The sequence below is a fragment of the Rattus norvegicus genome, chromosome 7, assembly GCF_021556685.1.
Source record: "Rattus norvegicus strain SHRSP/BbbUtx chromosome 7, alternate assembly SHRSP_T2T, whole genome shotgun sequence".
NCBI lineage: Eukaryota > Metazoa > Chordata > Mammalia > Rodentia > Muridae > Rattus > Rattus norvegicus.
This window is the reverse complement of record NC_141540.1, coordinates 72,871,853-72,891,691: the sequence shown is the minus strand read 5'-3', so window position 1 is coordinate 72,891,691 and position 19,839 is coordinate 72,871,853. Positions and strand designations below refer to the sequence as shown.

The window sequence follows — 19,839 nt, the reverse complement described above, 5'->3', positions numbered from 1 at the left end:
TTCTTTTTTTCGGAGCTGGGGACCAAACCCAGGGCCTTGAGCTTTCTAGGCAAGTGCTCTACCACTGAGCTAAATCCCCAACCCCAATATTTTTAAAATATAGGGCTGGAGAGATGGCTCAGTGTTTAAGAGCACCCGACTGCTCTTCCAGAGGTCCTGAGTTCAATTCCCAGCAACCACATTGTGGCTCACAACCATCTGTAAAGAGATCCGATGCCCTCTTCTGGTGTACCTGAAGACAGCTACAGTGTACTTATATATAATAAATAAATAAATCTTAAAATATAAATAAAATGTAATTTAAAAAAGAAGACGTTCAGGGGTTGGGGATTTAGCTCAGTGGTAGAGCGCTTGCCTAGCAAACACAAGGCCCTGGGTTCGGTCCCCAGCTCCGGAAAAAAAAAAAAAAAAGAAGACGACATTCACCAGGCATGGTGGCACACACCATTAATCCCAACCCCTGGGAAGTAGAAGCAGGTGGAGCTCTGTAAGTTCAAGGCCAGCCTGGTCTACGTAGAGAGCTCCAGGACAGTAAGAACTATATAATAAGACCCTGTCTGGGTTTCTGGGATTGGAGAGATAGAGAGATAAGAGCACTGACTGCTCTTCTAGAGGACCAGGGTTCAAATCCCAGCAGTCACATGACATCTTATAACTCCAAGTATATAACTCTAAGATCTGATACCCTCAGGGTAGACATGCATGCAAGCCAAAACACCCACAAATACACATCAAATAAAAATAAAGTAAAAAGTTTATTAGGCAAGTCTAATAAAAGAGAACATTTAATTGGGGCTGGCTTACAGGTTCAGAGGTTCCATACAGTAACATCAAGGCAGGAACATGGCAGCATCCAGGCAGGCATGGTGCAGACAGAGCTAAGAGTTCAACATCTTCATCTGAAAGCTGGTACTGGAAGACTGACTTTCAGGTAGCTAGGGAAAGAGTCTAAAAGTCCACGCCCACAGTGACACTCCTACTCCAAGGCAATAACTCCAAATAGTGGCACTCCCAGGGCCAAGCATATACAAACCATCACAGCCCCAATTAAATGTTGTCCTTCTAAGAGTTGCCTTGGTCGTGGTTTCTCTTCACAGCAGTAAAACCCTAAGACAAAGGTGTTCAGGCCATCTTGTCCTGGGTAACACTTTTACAAAGCAGCAGTTTTGAGTGCATATGAGAAGGCAGAATGGCTTTGCTTCTCATGCGTGCATGTAGACCCCATCACCTGTCCAACGAGAACCAGGAGACACAGATTATAGGAATAATAAATTATTCCTACAAGAAAAAAGGTACCACATGCATCCTCTTGGAAATACAAAAATGCATGGACATATTAAAACCATTATAAGGGAGCTGGAAAGATGGCTCAGTGGTTAAGAGCACCCACTGCTATTCCAGAGGACCCAGGTTTGATTCCCAGTACCCACATGGCAGCTCACAACCAGCTCTAACTCCAGTGTCAGAGAAATCTGATGCCCTCTTCTGGTCCCCACAGGCACTGCATGGCACACATGTGGTCCACAGGTACACATATAAGCAACCAAACACAAAAATAAAAAGTAAACTGAGCAGTGGTATCCCAGCACTGGAGAGGCAGAAGCAGGTGAATCTCTGAGTTCAAGGCCAGCCTGGTCTACAGAGCAAGTTCCAAGACAGCCAGGGCTGCCAGAGAAAACCCATCTCAAAAAATAAAAAAGAAATAAAAAAAAGTTTAAAAAAACAAGCCAGGTGTGGTGGCACACAGCTTTAATCCTAGCAGTCAGAAGGCAGAAGTAAGCAGATCTCTCTCTGAGTTCAAAGCCACCCTGGTCTACATAGTGAGTTCTAGGACAGCCAGCATTACATGGTGAGATCTTGTCTCAAAACAAAACAAGCAAGCAAAACAAACAAAACAAAAAACATTAGAGGGCAGGCAGGTAAAGGATTAGATGGCTCCCAGGTAAAGGTATGTGCTTCCAAGCCTAATCCTGAGTGTTGGATTCCCTGGTATGAGCATGGAAACTGGAAAGAAACAACTTCTGTAAGTTGTTCACAGATCTCTACTGAATTCCTGTGGCGGCATCACACACACACACACACACACACACACACACACACACACACACACACACACAGGTGACTGCTAATCAAATACATTGTTTTGAAAAGTTTTAACTAGAAAGTCAGACCCATGAACTTGATGAGCATAGCACCCTCAGGAAGAGGGTGAGCCCACACTGGCTCAGACCACGCTATGGTAGATGGTCTTGATAACTTGTCACCATCGAGGGACCAATAGGCAGAGAACTCTTGAATGTCCACATGACATCAGCTCAGCACAGTCTCCGCTTACATGGCTGGCTGGCTGTCCATATTTCCATCTATCCATCCATTTCTCGAGATAGCCTACCCCTTGCTTTCCTGCAATCCCCGTGTCTTCTAGCTCACCCTGAGGCTCTCCGAGTTTCCACCAAGCTCTTCAGCTGAGTTATTACTATGTAACCACCCACAGTGACTGTATCTATGTCAGCTCTTGGCCTCTGTATTCAATAAGGCTCTTCAAAAGAGACTGTTGAGGACCAACAGCCTTGCATGTTATGGCAAACTAGGATCACTTGGTAAGTTGCAACCAGCGAAACTGACATGCAAATGTATCGTTTTCTCAACAATTCTGATACACCCACCTGTTTCTGAGAGCACACTAAGAACATCTGGTTTGAAGGTTTCTTTTTCTCTCTGCTTTCCTTAACTTTTAGATGGTAACTGTGACTCAGTGGGCAAAAACCAACCAGAACTAACAAAGAAAGTTGGACTGAGAGCTCCAAGGAAGGAAGATGGAGGGGGGTGGACTTGAAGAAGCAGAGAAAAGCCAGGGCATGGTGGCCGGTGCCTTTAATCCAGCAGTTGCAGCCTGGTCTATAGAGCTAGTTCCTGTCTCAAAAGACAAAAAAGAAACAGAAAGAAAAGGAGGGGGAGGAGGAAGAGGAGAGGAAAGGATCAAAAGGAGGAGGGAGGAGGAAGAGGCAAATTTGAAGTGCCTTTTTAAAAATATTTTTTGAGTCACCCTTTAAGCAGGTGTGTTATCACACACCTTTACTCTCAACACTTGCAAAACAGACACAGGCGGATCTCTGAGAGTTCAAGGCTAGGAGGGTCTACATAGCCAGTTCCAGGCCAGCCAGGGCTATACCATGAGATCCTGTCTCAAAAACAAACAAACAAACAACAATAAAAAAGAGTCAACTCTTAAGTGGACATGGTAGTCCACGCCTGTGAGACCTGATTTGAGAAGCAGACGCAGGAGTTCAAAACCAACCTCCACTGTATAGGAAGTTCAAAGTAAGCCCGAGCTAAATGAAAATCTGACTCAACCACACACCACGCACACAAAAGTCACTGTGTTGTTGTTGTTGTTGTTGTTGTTGTTGTTGTTGTTTGAGACTGTTAAATCCTGACTTCTGGTGATTGTCCCACTTCAGTCTCTGAATTAGCATTATCTTAAAACCTCTGCTCATACCACCTTTCCCCTCAGTGCTTCGTGGAAAGGCTCTAACCTTTGCCCCTTGTCCTGGCAGCTCTTTTGGCTCACAATCTCCCAACAGCAGCAGGAGGTAGACATTGCTTTCTTCAAACAACCCACACAACCCCCCACCTCTGTACTCTCACTAACCACACACGAACATACTGCCAAGTTCTACCTGTACTGGCTTCATTTTTCAAGCCAGATGTTTGGCCGTTGTATCTCTGACAAAAAAAGGAGTTATGCCAGCTGGAGGCACACTCCTCCCAGGGTCCCTGGTGGCCAGGACAGAGTTGAAGCTACTCCCGTTGAGACCCTGAACACAGGCGTTGTGTCCTTTAAGGAGACCATCCTCCAGCAATGGCCTCCTCCTTGCTCCTGGCTCTTCTGTTCCTGACTCTAGCCACAGTAGTGAACCTCAAAACTGATGGTCCATGTCCAGCATGTTGGGGTGCCACCTTTGACCTGGAGAGCCATCGGGAGCTCCTTCTCGATTTGGCCAAGAAAAGCATCCTGGACAAGCTGCACCTCAGCCAGCGCCCCATACTCAGTCGGCCTGTGTCCAGAGAGGCCCTCAAGACCGCGCTGCGGCGCCTCCGTGGGACTCGAGCGGAAACCCTGTTGGAGCATGACCAGAGACAAGAATATGAGATCATCAGCTTTGCTGACACAGGTAGGTCCATGGTCCACAGCTCTACCCCCAAATCTGACCCTAGGAAGGAGATCTCCTCTCAGGTTCACTTCTGACTTCAGCTGGGAGGTGGGGAGCACACCTTGAATGCCCGCACTTGGGAGGCAGAGGCAGGTGTCTCTCTGAGTTCAAGGCCAGCCTGGTCTACAGACCAAGTTCCGGGCCAGTCACGGCCACACGGAGAAATTCTGTCTAGAAAATAAACGAACAAAAAGGCAAAGGAAAGAATCACTTCCATAGTGGAGAGAGCTGGAGAGAAGATGAGAAAATCTTAGAAATCTTAGAAGCTACTGCAAGCTCACTTGCTCTCTGGTCTGGAAGACAACGCTCCCCACCGCGCTCCTACCAGCTCCTAGCTTTCCCCTGATTAGCACTACTCTCTTTTCCCTTCAAGACCCAGCAGAAATTATGCAGCCACAGAACCTGGGCTCCCAATCTTTCAGAGCCACTTATTAGCTAAGTGACCTGGGTAGTTAATAGTCAGTTTTCTCACTCGTAAATGAGAATAATGAGAAGCTAGCTTAGAGACTTAAATGGGTTAATATAATATAAAGTCTTAAGAATGGTAAGAACTAGGAAGGGGCAGGAAATAGAGAAGGCTCAGCTCCTTCCAGGAAGACTCTCTTCTCTCTGAATCGTCACATGATGGCAGACAGACAAGAGGGAACTCTCTGACCGGAATCCCCTCTCCAGGACTCCGCCCTCATGACCTAGTAGCCTTCCACAGGCTACACCTCCTGATACTGTAACTTTGGGCTTCCGATTTCAACATTATTTGTTTTTTCTTTTTTTGACACAGGGTCTCCTTACATAGCCCTGCTGGCTTGAAACTCATAATATAGCTCAGGTTGGCCAAACACTTAGAATCTTCCTGCCTTAGCTTCCCAAACACTGGGATTGCAGACAAGCGAATTTTGAGGAGACACAAAGCAAAAATAAAATAAATAATAAGTTTTAAAAATCCACAGCAGCCTTTTCCCACGAAGCCTCTGATCATTCTAAACCAACCCATTTTAAAACATGGCAGCTGGATTCCAAGAGAGCGATTTCAGTGTAAATGATTATCCAGCTTCTACATATACTTCATTTACCTTTGCTCCATTGACAAAGCATGTCACTGTGGCTAAGTCCAGAATCAGGGTGGGATGGAACTGGGTAAAACCATGCAAACCAGGAGCTGTGTTCCCTGGGGGCAGACAACATAGCAACAAACAAAATACTGTCACCCCCTCTGGATTCTTCTATGTCACTTTCCCATCCATTGTACCATCAGCCTCAGGTTTGAGGCCCATGGTCTTGTCACCTAAATCAGAGTCATTCAGCTTCTCTGGGACTTTTTTCCCCAGTGATCCCCGGTGGTGTCCTAAAACAGGCTCATGGGACTTAGGACAGCTGACGGTGAACATACCTGGGTTCACTTATACCACATTAGAACCTTGAATTTGGACCCCACAGAAGAATTTATAATAGAGAAATTACTGTAAATCAGGGCTTTAAAGTTCCCCCCTCCCGGAGATCAGCTGTTAAACATTTACTAACGCATTACTGCCAATGTCCTAGAAATAGGTTATATCTTCCTTCCTCCCTCCCTCCTAATGCCATGCTGAGGCTAAGACAGAGGCACGGTAACAGCAAACAGACATTCTCCTTCAGATGGCTTTGGGGAATGGATCACAGAGCGGTTACTGGCTCCTAAACACCTCCCTCTCTGACTGCTCTTGCTGGCCTCAGTCTTGGGATCCTCTTGCCTAAATGCTAGGACAGTGTGGGTCACCAAGCCCAGCACCAATCCATAAAAGTCCTAATTTCCTGCCCGGCACATATCTTGGTCTATATAGATAATGTCCTTGGTTGGGCCTGATTCTGCTCTGTGCAGAGCTCTGGCTCCTAGGTCAACAGTCACAGCTCTTAGCTCTCTACTTAAAAAACGTCCTTACTTTTAAACAAGATATGGGCTGGGTTTGCAAGTGAGTGCAGAGAGACCTCTATGCTTGCCATCTATCTATCTATCTATCTATCTATCTATCTATCTATCTATCTATCTATCTATCTATCTATCTATCTATCCATCCGTCTATCCACCTTATCTATCTATCTATCTATCTATCTATCTATCTATCTATCTATTTATTTATTTGAGCTAGAGTCTCACTCTGTAGTCCTTGACTGGCCTGGAACTCACTTTGTAGACCAAGGTGGCATCTAACATCTCACACATAGAGATCCACCTGCTCTGTCTCCCCAGCTCTGGGATGAAAGGTGCCCAGACTCTTTCCCTTTTCATTTTGTGCCTTTGCATGTGGACGACAGGCACTCTACTGACTGATGCCTTTAGCTCCCTCTTTTCAATTATCTGTATCCCTTTCAGTCCCATCTGGCGCTCCCTTGACTTAAATTTTTCTTTAAGACCATGAGCTCAGCAAGTTTCTCTTGAAAAACCTGAGCCTACTTTGCTTTTTGTTTTGTTTTGCTTTGGTTGTTTTTGTTTCGCTTTGTTTTTTGTTTTTGAGACAGGGTTTCTCTGTCCTGGAGCTCACTCTGTAGACCTGGCCTACCTCTGCCCCCTCCCCCAACCCGAACACTGGGACTAAAGGCATGCACCACCATCACCACTTGGCTATACTTTCTTAAGCCTGGGTCTCACTTTCTCCAATGTGCTACTGGAGGCTGGGGTGTGAGCCAGGTGTTTCCAGGTTCTTATCCAAGTGATTAAAAATAAAGGTTCACACAGATTTGCAAAAGAAGTAAGATAATTTATTTGGGGCAAATCGATAGCATGGATTAAATGGGGATAACTGGATCACAAGATATGATGGTTTGCATATGCTTGACCCAGGGAGTGGCACTATTAGATGGTGTGACCCTGTCGGAGTAGGTGCATCACTGTGGGTGTGGGCTTTAAGACACCCCCCCACCCCCTACCCCCGACCCTGTCCTAGCTGAGTGGAACCCAGTCTCCTCCTAGCAGTCTCCAGATGAAAATGTAAAACTCTCAGCTCCTCCTGCTCCATGCCTGCCTGGACGCTGCCATGTTCCTGCCTTGATGGTGCTGGACTGAATCTCTGAACCTGTAAGCCAGCCCCAACTAAATGTTGTCCTTCTAAGAGTTGACTTAGTCATGGTGTCTGTTCACAGCAGTAAAACCCTAAGACACATGACGAAGGACACTCAGGCTCCAGCTATTGTTTGGGGTTTCCTTTTGTGAGGTTCAAAGAGAGGAGTTGGTTCCTAAGGGATGTTGTCTATAAGCTCACTATCTTGATTACTACATTAGACATTCACTTTCCTACTGCCCGGGCCCCTTCCCATAATGAATCTGATTATAATCATAAGCACACCGATTATGCGCAGGCATCAGATGGAAAATAGAGGATCCTCTCTAAAAGGTCACTGTTATTAGATAGAGAACAGTCTTGCCCTACTGTGTGTGTACCCAAAACCAGTCCCATCAGCCCTTCCATTCTTCAGACCTGAATACATTGGGAATATATTTGAATAGAAACTCTCTGGATTTGAGTGTTATCAGGGGCCGGGGAACTCATACCATTGTTCAAGGATGGGAGAACTTGTAGTCCAGCACAAATAAAGGGATGGGGGTCCTACAGGTGTGTGTATAACTAAAACCAAAATGGCCCTCTCGGGGTACCAAACTTGCCTATGCTCCCCTGCCTTAGATGCTCATGATTGAATTTGTATTTAAAAAAAAATCTTGGGCTGGAGAGATGGCTCAGTAGTTAAGAGCACTGACTGCTCTTCCCGAGGTCCTGAGTTCAAATCCCAGTAACCACATGATGGTTCACAACCATCTGTAATGAGATCTGATACCCTCTTCTGGTGTGTCTACAGTGTATTAATATATAATAAATAAATAAATCTTTTAAAAATCCTTTCTTAACCAACTAAATGAGCTGGGTGGTTACAGCTTAGCCTTTAACCCTAGCACTCAGGAAGCAGAGGCAGGCAAATCTCCGTGAGTTCGAGGACAGCCTGATCTACAGAACGAATTCCAAGACAGCTAGTGCTTTGTTACACAGAGAAACCCTGTCTCAAAAAACCAACCAATCAACCAATCAATAAATTAAAAACTAAAAAATAAACTAAATTTAAAAGAAGACTCCATGGATCTCTGAACAGTCTATTCAATCAGATATAACACTCGCCCATCAGGACCAACCACAAGCCAGCAGGGATTTCACACCTGTAACCCCAGCACTTGAGAAACTGAGGTCTCTGAGTTTGAGATGACATAGTGAAACTCTGTCTCAGAAAACCAAATATGTAAGTAAATAAACAAATGAATTTTAGATCTTAGCGAGGTGTGGGATCTTAGCAAAGGGTTTTCCGTCTTCCCCATTTATTTGTCCAAGCCTTTATTCTATGTTCCACCACCAGTGCCCTGGGTTCTTGTTGTTGTTATTGATATTATTATATTTTTGAAACAGTGTTTTAGTTAGGGTTTCTATTGCTGTAAAAAGACACTATTACCATGGTAATTCTTTTTTTTTTTTTAAGATTTATTTATTGTGTGTGTACACTCTGTCTTCAGACACACATAAGAGGGCATCAGATGCCACTACAGATGGTTGTAATCCACCATGTGGTTGCTGGGATTTGAACTCAGGACCTCTGGAAGAGCAGTCAGTGCTCTTAACCACTGAGCCATCTCTCCAGCCCAGCAATTTGTATGAAGGAAAACACTTTGCTGGCTTACAGTTTCAGAGGCTTGGTCCATTATTGTCATGATGGGAAGTGTGGCAGCCTTCACACAGAGATAGTGTGGAGGAGCTCACAGTTCTATCTACATCTTGATCCACAGGCAGCAGGAGACTGTCCCATTGTGCATAGGTCTTCATCATATAAGATCCCAAAGCCCATCCCCCAATAAGGCCACATCTATTCCAACAAGGCCAAACCTCCTAATTGTGCCACTTCTTATGGGCCAAATATTCAAACTCATGAGTCTATGGAGACATTCCTGTTCAAACCATCACAGACAGGGTCTCACTATGCAGCCCTGGCTGACCTCCTGAAACTCTATATAGACCAGGCTGGACTTGAACTTAGAGATCCAGCCACCCATAGTCAACAAGAAATTTTTTGGATTTTTTTTGTCCTGAGGTTATTTTTTTAAGATTTATTTATTTATTATAAGTACACTGTAGTTGTCTTCAGACACACAGAAGAAGGCATCAGATTCCATTACAGATGGTTGTGAGCCACCATATGGTTGCTGGGATTTGAACTCAGAACCTCTGGAAGAGCAGTCGGTGCTCTTAACACTGAGCCATCTCTCCAGTCCCTAAGGTTATTTATTTATTTATTTTGGTTCTTTTTTTCAGAGCTGGGGACTGAACCCAGGGCCTTGTGCTTCCTAGGCAAGCGCTCTACCACTGAGCTAAATCCCCAACCCCAGGTTATTTTTTAAGAATCTTTTGCCCTGGCAAGGTGGCACATACTTGGGAGGCAGAGGCACATGGATCTCTATGTTTGAGGCCAACCTGGTCTACAGAGTGAGTTCCAGGACAGCTAAGGCTATACAGAGAAATCCTGTCTCAAAGAAAGAAAGAAGGAATGAAAGAGAGAAAAATAGAAAGAAAGAGAGAAAGAGAGAAAAAGAGGGAGGGAGAGAGAGAGCGAGAAAGAGAGAAAGAGAGGGAGGGAGAGAGAGAGAGAGAGAGAGAGAGAGAGAGAGAGAGAAAGGAAGGAAGGAAAAATAACCCTTAAAAAGTTTATCTAGAAAAAAAAAGTTTATCTAGGGGTTGGGGATTTAGCTCAGTGGTAGAGCACTTGCCTAGCAACCGCAAGGCCCTGGGTTCAGTCCCCAGCTCCGAAAAAAAGAAAAAAAAAGTTTATCTACTAATTATGTGCATGTGTGTGCCTAAGTTTATATATACTATATAGAGGTCAGAGGGTATCAGATCTCTTGGAATTGGGGCTACAGTCAGCTGTGAGACACTGGATGTATTTGCTGGGAATTTAACCCAGGTCTTCTTCTTCAAGAGCATAGGCTCTTAATAATCATGGAGTCAGCCAAAAAGGAAAAAAAAAAAGAATTTTATTTTTCCATCTTACAAGTACTTTTCGAAATATTTTCTCTAAATTCTGCTGGGAAACTGAGTAGGTTTTGTGTGTGTGTGTGTGTGTGTGTGTGTGTGTGTGTGTGTGTGTGTCTGTGTGTGATTGTTATGTTTTGTTTCTCTGAAGGAGGGCTTCATGCTGTGGTCCAGGCTGTCCTAGAACTCACTAAGTAGTCCAGGTTGACCTCAAACTCACAGCAGTCCTCCTGCCTCAGCCTCCCAAATGCTACAAGAATTACAAAGTGTGAATCACTGCTCCTGGCTCCCTGCCCACCCCCATCCTCCCCCACCCCCATCTCCAGCACATGTGTCCTGAAATGCTTCATCACAGAAAGCTAAAATAGGATGATTTCAGCATCCTGCCAGGAAATCTCTCTAGCTAAAGTCACAAGTTAGTTAGAAATGGTTTCTGGCTTCCAAGTTACCACAGGTGATAGACAACTGAAAACTTGAGTCCCTCTGTCTCCAAGTTCCACGGCAACCTCTTTATTTTCCGTCTTTGCTAACAGGCTCTTCTTTCTTTCCTAACTTTGCCTGCCCCTGAGTCCCAGGGTGAACGAGACAAGGTTATGGTGGCAGCACCCCACTTCTGATACAAATTCCTATTTCTGTGAACTATTAATATTACATGAAACATGAAACAGTCAGCTGCTGCCATTGCTGTCTGGGGGCTTTGTTCGGTTGTAGTCCTGGCAGTTAGTCCCATTTACCACACACACTCGGTCACCACTCTGATGCTTAAACTACACCCCAGCCCCAACATACCAACTTTTTTCTTTTTATATTTTTAACATTGGTTTTTTGTTTGGTTGTTTGTTTGTTTGTTTTTTTTGGGGGGGGGGTTTGTCTTAGTTTGCTTTTCAGAATCTCACTCTGTAGGGTGAGGATGACCCAGACTTTCCGAAAATCCTCCTGCTTCAGCTTCCAAACTACAAGGAGTACAGGCATGAGCCGTCACACTTAGCATTCCAAATTGTCTTATGGCAGTTCATTTTTCTTGCGATTTTTGTCCTGACTTAGTTTGACTGGACAGTTTTTTTTGAGCCAGGTGGTATAATTGAGACCACTAAACCCACTACAGTCTGCTGAGGGCCAGATGGGACCTGAATGTCTGCGATGATCCCGGATCCCACAGGCCCTCTTTCTGAAGGGTTTCGCGTCATTTAAACCATTGCCTCTGGCTCTTAAGAACCCAAGATCTCAGTGTATAAATTGTTATCAAACTGCTTGTTAATGCCTCACTGGCTAACCCACTGCAACTCCAGAAACTATATAAGAAAGTGCTGTATAAAGTTATGAATGTGTAAAGGCACTGGTCATTGGGAACCAACGATGCACTACTCTTTTCTTGTTCTTGATCTTTTCCCCTTATTTGTTAGATTTCATCTTTATTGTTTTTAATTGAATGTGTGTGCATGCGCGCATTTAAGTGTAAGTGCCTATAGAAGTCATAGGGGGCAGAATCTCTTAGAGCTGGACTTACAGATGGTTGCAAGCCACCTGATATGGGTGCTGGAATTTGAGCTTGAGTCTATTGGAAAAACAAGTAGTGTTCTTAACCACTGAGCCACCTCTCTAGCCCTTGTTTTTGTTTTTGCAACAATGTCTCTTGTATCCCATGCTGGCCTTGAACTCCCTGTATACCTGAGGATGACCTTGAAGGTCTGATTGTCCTGCTCCCACCTCCTCCATAGTACTGGGATTTTATGGATGTAGAACAACTCATCTTGTTTTATTTGATGCTGGGAATGGAACCCCAGGCTTCGTACATGCTGGGTGAGCGATCCATCAATAGAATTTAGCCATCAGTTTCCAGCACTACAAAGATCAAACAAAAGCCAGACGCTATGGCACACAACTGTAATACCAGAACTAAGCAGGCAGAGGCTCCTTCATTTGAGAAAAAGATACCTCAGTAGGGAGGGTGAGAGATAATGTTGTAATGGAAAAATAAAGGCAGGTCCAGGCAGGTGTGCTGGTACACACCCTTCCTAACCCCTGGCAGGTAGCATCATGAATTCCAGGCCTTGGCTACTGAAAAATTTACAGGCCATCTTTGTCTGCATAGCAAGAACCTGTATCAAAATCTCACCCCTAAAAAAAAAAATGGTAAAAATGATAGTGTTAACTACTCTTTAGAATCACTCAGGTGAGGGACCAGAAGTGGGAAGGAGGCAATCTCAGGGTTCGTGGAGGCAAGGCAAGGAGTCATCCCATTGGTAAGAGTCACATACAGAAAAATGGGATGATTGGTGAGAGAAACGGTGATCCTCTGGTTAGAGGCCCTCGATGTGCTGGCCAGACATCCGTATGCCACTGTTAAGCAGTTATAAATGTAGGCGTGAATTCCGTGATAACCTGAATCTTAGGGTCAGTCTCCATATGCAAACTGACCTGACCTAGCTATATGAGAATCACTCACATAAGGACTATGTTGATGACGACTCACGAGTACAGCTAAGGGTACCTTTTAGCACAGAGTTAAAGGAAACTGAAGGTGGAAGGCCTTGGAGAGCTTAAAGAACTTTTGCTCTGAAGGCACGAAGGAAATCCTGGAGAGAAAGCAAGTGTAGGTGCATTCAGTGAAGGAGGCCTTGCCTTGCACATGGTAAGCCCTGCGCCCCTCCCCATTAGTGACCCAGCACACGCCTGTAACACCAACACTGAGGCCTGACAATCAGGACTTCGGTGTTACCTCTGTTACATAGTGAGTTCTAGACCACATGAGACTGCGTCTCAAAAAAAAAGCAAAACTAGGTCCTCGTTAGTATAGTAGTATCCCCACCTGTCTCGTGGGAAACCTGGATTTGATTCCCGGACACGGAAGACATGATGACCTTTGGGCTGGAGAGATGGCTTAGCGGTTAAGAGCACCAACTGCTCTTCCGGAGGTCCTGAGTTCAAATCCCAGCAACCACATAGTGGCTCACAACCATCTGTAGTGGGATCCAATGCCCTCTTCTGGTGTGTCTGAAGATGGCTACAGTGTACTCATATATGTGAAGTAAATAAATCTTTAAAAAGAAAAAAAAAGAAAAAGAGCAAAACTAAACAGAAAGATCGCGATGACATTTTCCCACCAGATGATTATTACACTTACCTCTTCTCCACCTGGTCCCAGCTAAGGACTGACAGGTGATCCAAATTCCCCTCCCTTCTTTTACGTTTGTCCCAAGACCCTATGACAGTTCAGCCAAGCTAATGGCTCCTTTGTAACAGAAATGGGCTTTACTCCAGTTCCCAGCACGATATCAGCCATTCTTGTTTCCATCTGAGGTTCTAACACAATTCTTTTTCCGTCCCTATTTCTACTAACATTCCCTCCACTTCATCCCACCCCACCCTGGGAAAAAGCCTCATTTGATTGTCCAGACTGGGCTCAAGCCCACAACAGTCTCTCTCCTCGGCTTCTCAAGTGCTGGGGTTGGTCATAAACATATGCTTTCATGCCTGGCTCCACCACCAACTTCTAAGGTTTTATGCGTGTGGGTATTTTACCTGCACATATGTCTGTGCACCACATGAATGTCTGGTGTTCTCGGAGGCCAGCAGGGGCATTGGATTCCCACTGAAGTCATAGATGATTATGAGTCGCCATGTGTACACTGGGAATTGAACTCGGGTCCTCTGGGAAAGCATCTTTGCTCTTAATCTCTGAGCCATTTCTCCAGTCTCCTCTATTATTGCTGTAGTTTTAACCATTCAACTCATCTCTAAGAAGCATCAGACTTTATGAGTCTCCACTTTTTTTGTTGAGTGTTTGGTTTGGTTTTTGAAACAGGATCTTACAGCCGGGTGTGGTGGAACATGCCTTTAGCCCAGCACTCAGGAGGCAGAGGCAGGAAGAAGGGAGGAGAAGAAGAGGAGGAGGAAGAGGAGGGGGAGGAGGGAAGAAACAAACAAACAAACAAACAAACAAACAGGGTCTTACTATGCAGCCCTGGTCGGTCTGAAACTTGCTATGTTTCGGATTGGTTTTGAACTCTCCGAGTTCAAATCTGCCTAACTCTGCCTCCTGACAATTCTCCAGTTTTTGATCCCTTCCCAGAACTGCCCTCTATACTTGATGGAAATCTAGGGTATTCTTTAACCTCCTTCTTCAAATTCTTTTCTCTTCCACTCAGTTCCAAAGCCACTCGACTTTTAGGTATTCATTAGTACATCTTCTTTTCAGAGCTGGAGTCATGGCTAAGCTGTTAATCCCAGCACTCAGGAGGCAGAGGCAGGTGGATCTATGAGTTTCAAGCCAGCCTGGTCTACAATGTGAGTTCCAGGAAAGCCTGGGCTACATAGTGAGAGAAACCTAGCATCAAAAAAAAAAAATCAGTTATTGCTCAAGTTCAGTTCCCAGCACTCATATCTGGTGTCCCAACTCCAGCTCCAGTAGATCCAACAACCTCTTCTGGACTACACATGCACACACACACACATGCACACATCCACACATCCACACACACATGCACACACACATGCACACGCGCACACACACACACACTCATTCACACTATTACGAGAAAACAGATGTGGTGTCACACACCTATAACCCTAGAGATTAGAATATAGAGACAGGAGGATCAAATAAATACAGGAAATGGAGAAATGGCTCAGTAGTTAAGAGCACTGGCTGCTCTTCCTGAGGACTGGGTTTGATTCCCAGAACTCACACGATGGTTCACAGTTATCTGTAACTCCCTCTGACTGCTACATGTATGCTATCATATGTGTGCTTCCACTCCCACACACATATACACATACACAAGCACACAAAATAACCAGTTAAAACTAAAATAAAGTTAAACAATGGGCTGGAGAGATGGCTCAGCGGTTAAGAGCACTGACTGCTTTTCCAGAGGCCCTGAGTTCAAATCCCAGCAACCACATGGTGGCTCGCAACCATCTGTAATGAGATCTGATGCCCTCTTCTGGTGTGTCTGAAAACGGCTTCAATGTACTCATATATAATAAATAAATAAATCTTTAAAAAAAGTTAAACAAAAACTGGGTATAGTGATGCTACACAGTGGCATGTCTGTGTGTGTATGGGTATGGTTGTGTGTAGGTATGTGTCTGTGTGTGTAGGTGTGTGTGTCTGTGTGTGTGTGGGTATATGTGTATGCCTGGGGAGGGGTGTGTGTGTGTGTGTGTGTGTGTGTGTGTGTGTGTGTGTGTGTGTGTTTAAGCCTGTAAGCCCAGCATTCTGGAAATAGAGGCAGGGTAACCATCAGTTCAAGGTTGTCCTTGTCTGCATATTGAGTTTAAGGCTATCTTGGGCTGCATGGTGTCAAACTATGGGAGAAGAAAGGTATGCTGAGAATAGAGGCAGGGCTGGTAGAGCTGACCGTCCGAAGGCTGCAATGACTTCACTGTGCCTTTTGATGTTCACAGGCCTCTCCAACATCAACCAAACCCGTCTTGAATTCCATTTCTCTGATAGAACTACTGGTGGTGTGGAGGTCCTGCAGACCCGTTTCATGTTCTTCATGCAGCTCCCTCCCAACACCACCCAGACCATGAATATAAGAGTTCTTGTGCTAAGGCCATATGACACCAACCTCACCTTGACAAGCCAGTACATGCTGCAGGTGGATGCCAGTGGCTGGTACCAGCTTCTCCTAGGACCCGAAGCTCAAGCTGCTTGCAGTCAGGGGCACCTCACTCTGGAGCTGGTGCCAGAAAGTCAGCTGGCCCACAGTTCCTTGATCCTGGATGGGGTTTCCCACAGGCCTTTTGTGGCAGCCCAGGTAAGAGTTGAAGGCAAGCATCGGGTACGCCGGCGAGGTATCAACTGCCAGGGGCTGTCCAGGATGTGCTGTCGGCAAGAGTTCTTTGTGGACTTCCGTGAGATTGGCTGGCATGACTGGATCATCCAGCCCGAAGGCTATGCCATGAACTTCTGCACTGGGCAGTGCCCACTACATGTGGCAGGCATGCCTGGCATCTCTGCGTCCTTTCACACTGCAGTGCTGAATCTGCTCAAAGCCAACACAGATGCTGGCACTGCCCGCAGGGGCTCATGCTGCGTGCCTACGTCTCGGCGCCCTCTGTCTTTGCTCTACTATGACAGGGACAGCAACATTGTCAAGACGGATATACCTGACATGGTGGTAGAGGCCTGTGGGTGCAGTTAGCTTATGTGTGATATAGGCAGCCTGAGGTAGAGCAGCAGCCTGAGGTAGAGCGGCCTTCCCCAGGACGGGGTGACTCTGCTCTGGCTTCTGTCCAGAAAGTAAGCGCCTTCTTTCTAAGCATACAGACATCCCTCCGTTGACTCCAGGAGATCCACCTCTAAAGGGAGTCACTCATGATCAACAGCCTTTCTCTCCCCTTGGACATGGTTGACCCAGTATACCCACATCTTCAGCTAGGCCAGGGGCTAATCCACTGCCAACCACAAGCAGTATCATTTCATTTCCAGCAAACACATCCTTAGTTCACCCTTAGTCAACTATGTCACCTACTCTGCCTCCCTGACCTGCCACCTGAGGCTCCCACCGAGATGACGTGCCTTAGTATCTCCTCTTGAATTCTATGGCTCTCCCAAGAGTCCTTTCCTCAGCTTCACTAAAGATTATACCGCTGTCTTCCAAAGCAAGGCGCAGCTCTCAGATCTCGAGACCCTCACCCAGATGTGCTGCTAAATGCTGTCTGCACAGCTTCCAGAGTTCTCTGCCCTCCTCTGCCCTGGTGGGTGGCATACCAAGACTCATCACCTGAACTCTCCTACCCAACTGAACTTGACCAAAGGGAGACTCAGGTTGGAAACAAAATCCCAGGATGATACACGGAAAAACTCCATTAGGCACAGTGACATACATGTGTAATTCAAACGCTGCACTTGAGAGACTGAGGCAGGAGGAGATCTATCGAAAGGTTGAGACCAACTAGCTGTAGGCTAGCCTGGGCTATGCTGTTAAGACCTTGTCACAAAGTACAAGAAGGGAGAATAAAAGAATATTTCCTATGTCTGCTCCCCATGTATTTTCAGGCTGTGGCTTCGTGTAACCATGCCATACTGTGTCCAACTCACATCATTGTTTCGACACAAAGGAGTCCTGATGGCATCTCTGCTCTCTAGTCCCTGGTGTTTGAACATCCTTTTTTTTTTTTGCAATTCACAATGTAGACCAGGCTTGCCTAAAACTCACAGAGATTTACCTTCTTCTGCTAGGATTAATGGTCTTCCCCACCATGCCTAGCTTTGAGCATCATTTCTGTTGGTTCCCTTAACCCTACCTACAACTCTGTAACTCTCTCTTAAGATAGCTCAAAGGGTCCCCGTCCCCTATCAGGATGTGCCCTGATACCCCAGATCATTGGACCATTGGAGCTTTCTTCACATGGACCCCTCCGGCCAGGTTTTCTCATCTGTCCCATACCTCATGCCTCTTCCTCCCCGAGGCTGCCCCTTCTTCCTTTGTCTCCCTCCACCCTCCATTCAGATCTACCTTTCAGTGGTTTCATGATTAATAATGAGCCTGCTTTTGCCTGGATCTCATCTCCCTCTGTGCTCACTCCAAGCCACAGGCTTGGGAGGCAGAGGCATTGTCAGAGCTGGTTGCTGGAACTCTGCCTCACCTCCCTTTGACTTCATCTCCCTTTGACTCCCTCTTAGAGCTTTGCCAAGGGTCCTGCCTGAAGGCCTGAGTGGGAACAAGAAGAGGAAGGCCTCAGATAACGAGAGGGCACATTTATTCCAGATCTGGTGCTCTTTGACCTTTGCCTTTCTTTCCTCACCACCCCTTTGGCTGGACAGCCCTGAACCATGGGGTCGATATTGTCTGCAGCCCAAGGCTAGCTTTGCGCAAAACCCATGTGTCCTTTGGGAAATGTAATGTCTGTGTTTGCTCAGCATCTAAGCCCCTCCCACCAGGTAAGAGGTCCCTGTAATGGAAATGCAGGAGAGAAAGCCTTCAAGGGATCTTTGGGGGAGCTGCGAGTCGGAGCTGTGGGGTTTCCCACCTTTGACTTGTCCGTCCTCCATCTAAAGAGATCCATAGTGTCTCTTCCTCTTCCTTCTGTCAATGTGTCCCACTTTTATCCCTCTCTCAGGTCCAATTCCTTCCCTTATACTGACAGTTTCAGGGTCTAGGACTAAGACTGGGGCAGGGCAGAGTGAGACACTCACCCGATGGGCAGAATTTTAAGTTGGGGGCAAACAACTCATCAGTGTAGGAAAGCAGTATTTTAGTGAAAGATTTCTCAGAGGATGCTGCAAAGGAACAAAATAGCACACTTAAAAATAAGCACGCATCCGTGTTATTCACTTTCTGTCTTCTTTGGCTCTGCTTTTTTGCTGAAAGAGAGAGAGAGAGAGAGAGAGAGAGAGAGAGAGAGAGAGAGAGAGAGAGCAGGCTCTGTCATCTTCTCCACATCTTCTCCCCGAATCCCCAACCTATAGAATCCTTCAGACTGTTCTCATTTGGGCAAATAAGTGGTTCTGCTTCTTCTTTTCCTTCCCCACTTTCAAGCCCGATGCTACCCCCAGCCCCCAGCCTGGTGGCAAGGCGGGCAGTGTGGCAGATGCCTGGGTATTTATAACCTGGAAGCACTTCTTGGGGAAAGTGACTAAGATGCTAAGATCTTATTTATAGCTAGGTTCTGACGTAAGTGTCAGTGGGGAGGTAGGACCGGGCCAGGCGCAACAGCAAAGAGGGTGGGAAGAGCTAGAAGCCATGGGCACCAGACAGAGGGGCTGGGGAAGGTGGCGTCGGTGTCTCCTACAGCCACTTCTTGTGACTTCCCCTGAGTCTGTTTCCTGGCACAAGGCCTCATAGGCACCACCAGGGACAGGCACTTGCAATCTCATGGGCCATACTCTAGGGGTGAGCAGGCTGTCACTCACCTGAAGCAACCAACAGAGAGAGGACTGGGTTCTCTAGGGAGCAGTAGCCAAAACTCTCCAAAATGGTTCAGGGCCTGGGGAGAAATGCAGGTGGGTAGAAGTGTCTCCTAATTCTTTCTTCCTCTTCTCCACTCCATGGTACCCCGAGTTTCTAGAAGTCTGGCCTCTGACATCTGGCTCCATTGCCACGTGTCAAGGGCGATAGGGGTGTAGCCCTGAGGACCTTTTCTGCTCTCTGGCAGTAGTGAGGCAAAAGAGCAGAGGAACCAGCTCCTGTCCACTGTGAGAGAGGCAGGATCCTAAGGGAGCCTGGGACGCATATCCGCCATCTTTCCACTCTCCTGCAGCTCCATCCCTGTCCCCAGGATTCTTGGGTCAGGGCCGTCCAGTGACAAGGCACTGCCCCATGGTGGACACTGCCGGTACTGAGGCTCAGCCCTCAAAATATCCCTTTTCCCTGATCTGGAACTCTCTAGGCAGCACCGGCCAACTAAAGAAGGGGAGGCAGAGTGGTTGGGACCCCAAAATCACAACCTCTTCACTCACAGCTTATTCCCTAGTGCCACCTATGTTATTAACAAACCTGGAGCCCATGGAGAAAGGCTAGCCTGATACTATCCTCTTGTATCAGAGGCCACTCCCATTTAGGGTCATGCATCTCGGGGCTGGCTATGTAGCCCAGTGGTAGGGTACTAGCCTAATATGTGCAAAGCCCTGGGTTCAATCC

The 19,839-nt window shown here is 46.3% G+C and overlaps 1 protein-coding gene and 1 long non-coding RNA gene across 2 annotated transcripts; one reads left to right on the top strand and one right to left on the bottom strand.

Moving 5' to 3' along the window:
* Window positions 1-3,769: 3,769 nt before the first annotated feature.
* On the top strand, window positions 3,770-17,231 carry Inhbc (inhibin subunit beta C). Its single transcript, NM_022614.2, has 2 exons — window positions 3,770-4,175; window positions 15,656-17,231. The coding sequence occupies exons 1-2, from the start codon at window positions 3,863-3,865 to the stop codon at window positions 16,396-16,398; spliced, it is 1,056 nt and encodes a 351-aa protein (NP_072136.1). The 5' UTR covers window positions 3,770-3,862; the 3' UTR covers window positions 16,399-17,231.
* Window positions 17,232-18,433: 1,202 nt separating this feature from the next.
* Window positions 18,434-19,484, bottom strand: LOC148004738 (uncharacterized). The gene is made up of 2 exons (XR_015625433.1): window positions 19,113-19,484; window positions 18,434-18,563 (listed from the first exon to the last, which is right to left on the bottom strand). It is a non-coding gene; the product is annotated as an uncharacterized LOC148004738 (long non-coding RNA).
* Window positions 19,485-19,839: the final 355 nt, after the last annotated feature.

Bases quoted from the DNA above. Each gene is read 5' to 3' on its own strand.
- Inhbc (NM_022614.2), top strand. From the start codon at position 3,863: ATGGCCTCCTCCTTGCTCCTGGCTCTTCTGTTCCTGACTCTAGCCACA. The intron at 4,176-15,655 runs GTAGGTCCATGG...TGATGTTCACAG, and splicing joins CATCAGCTTTGCTGACACAG to GCCTCTCCAACATCAACCAA.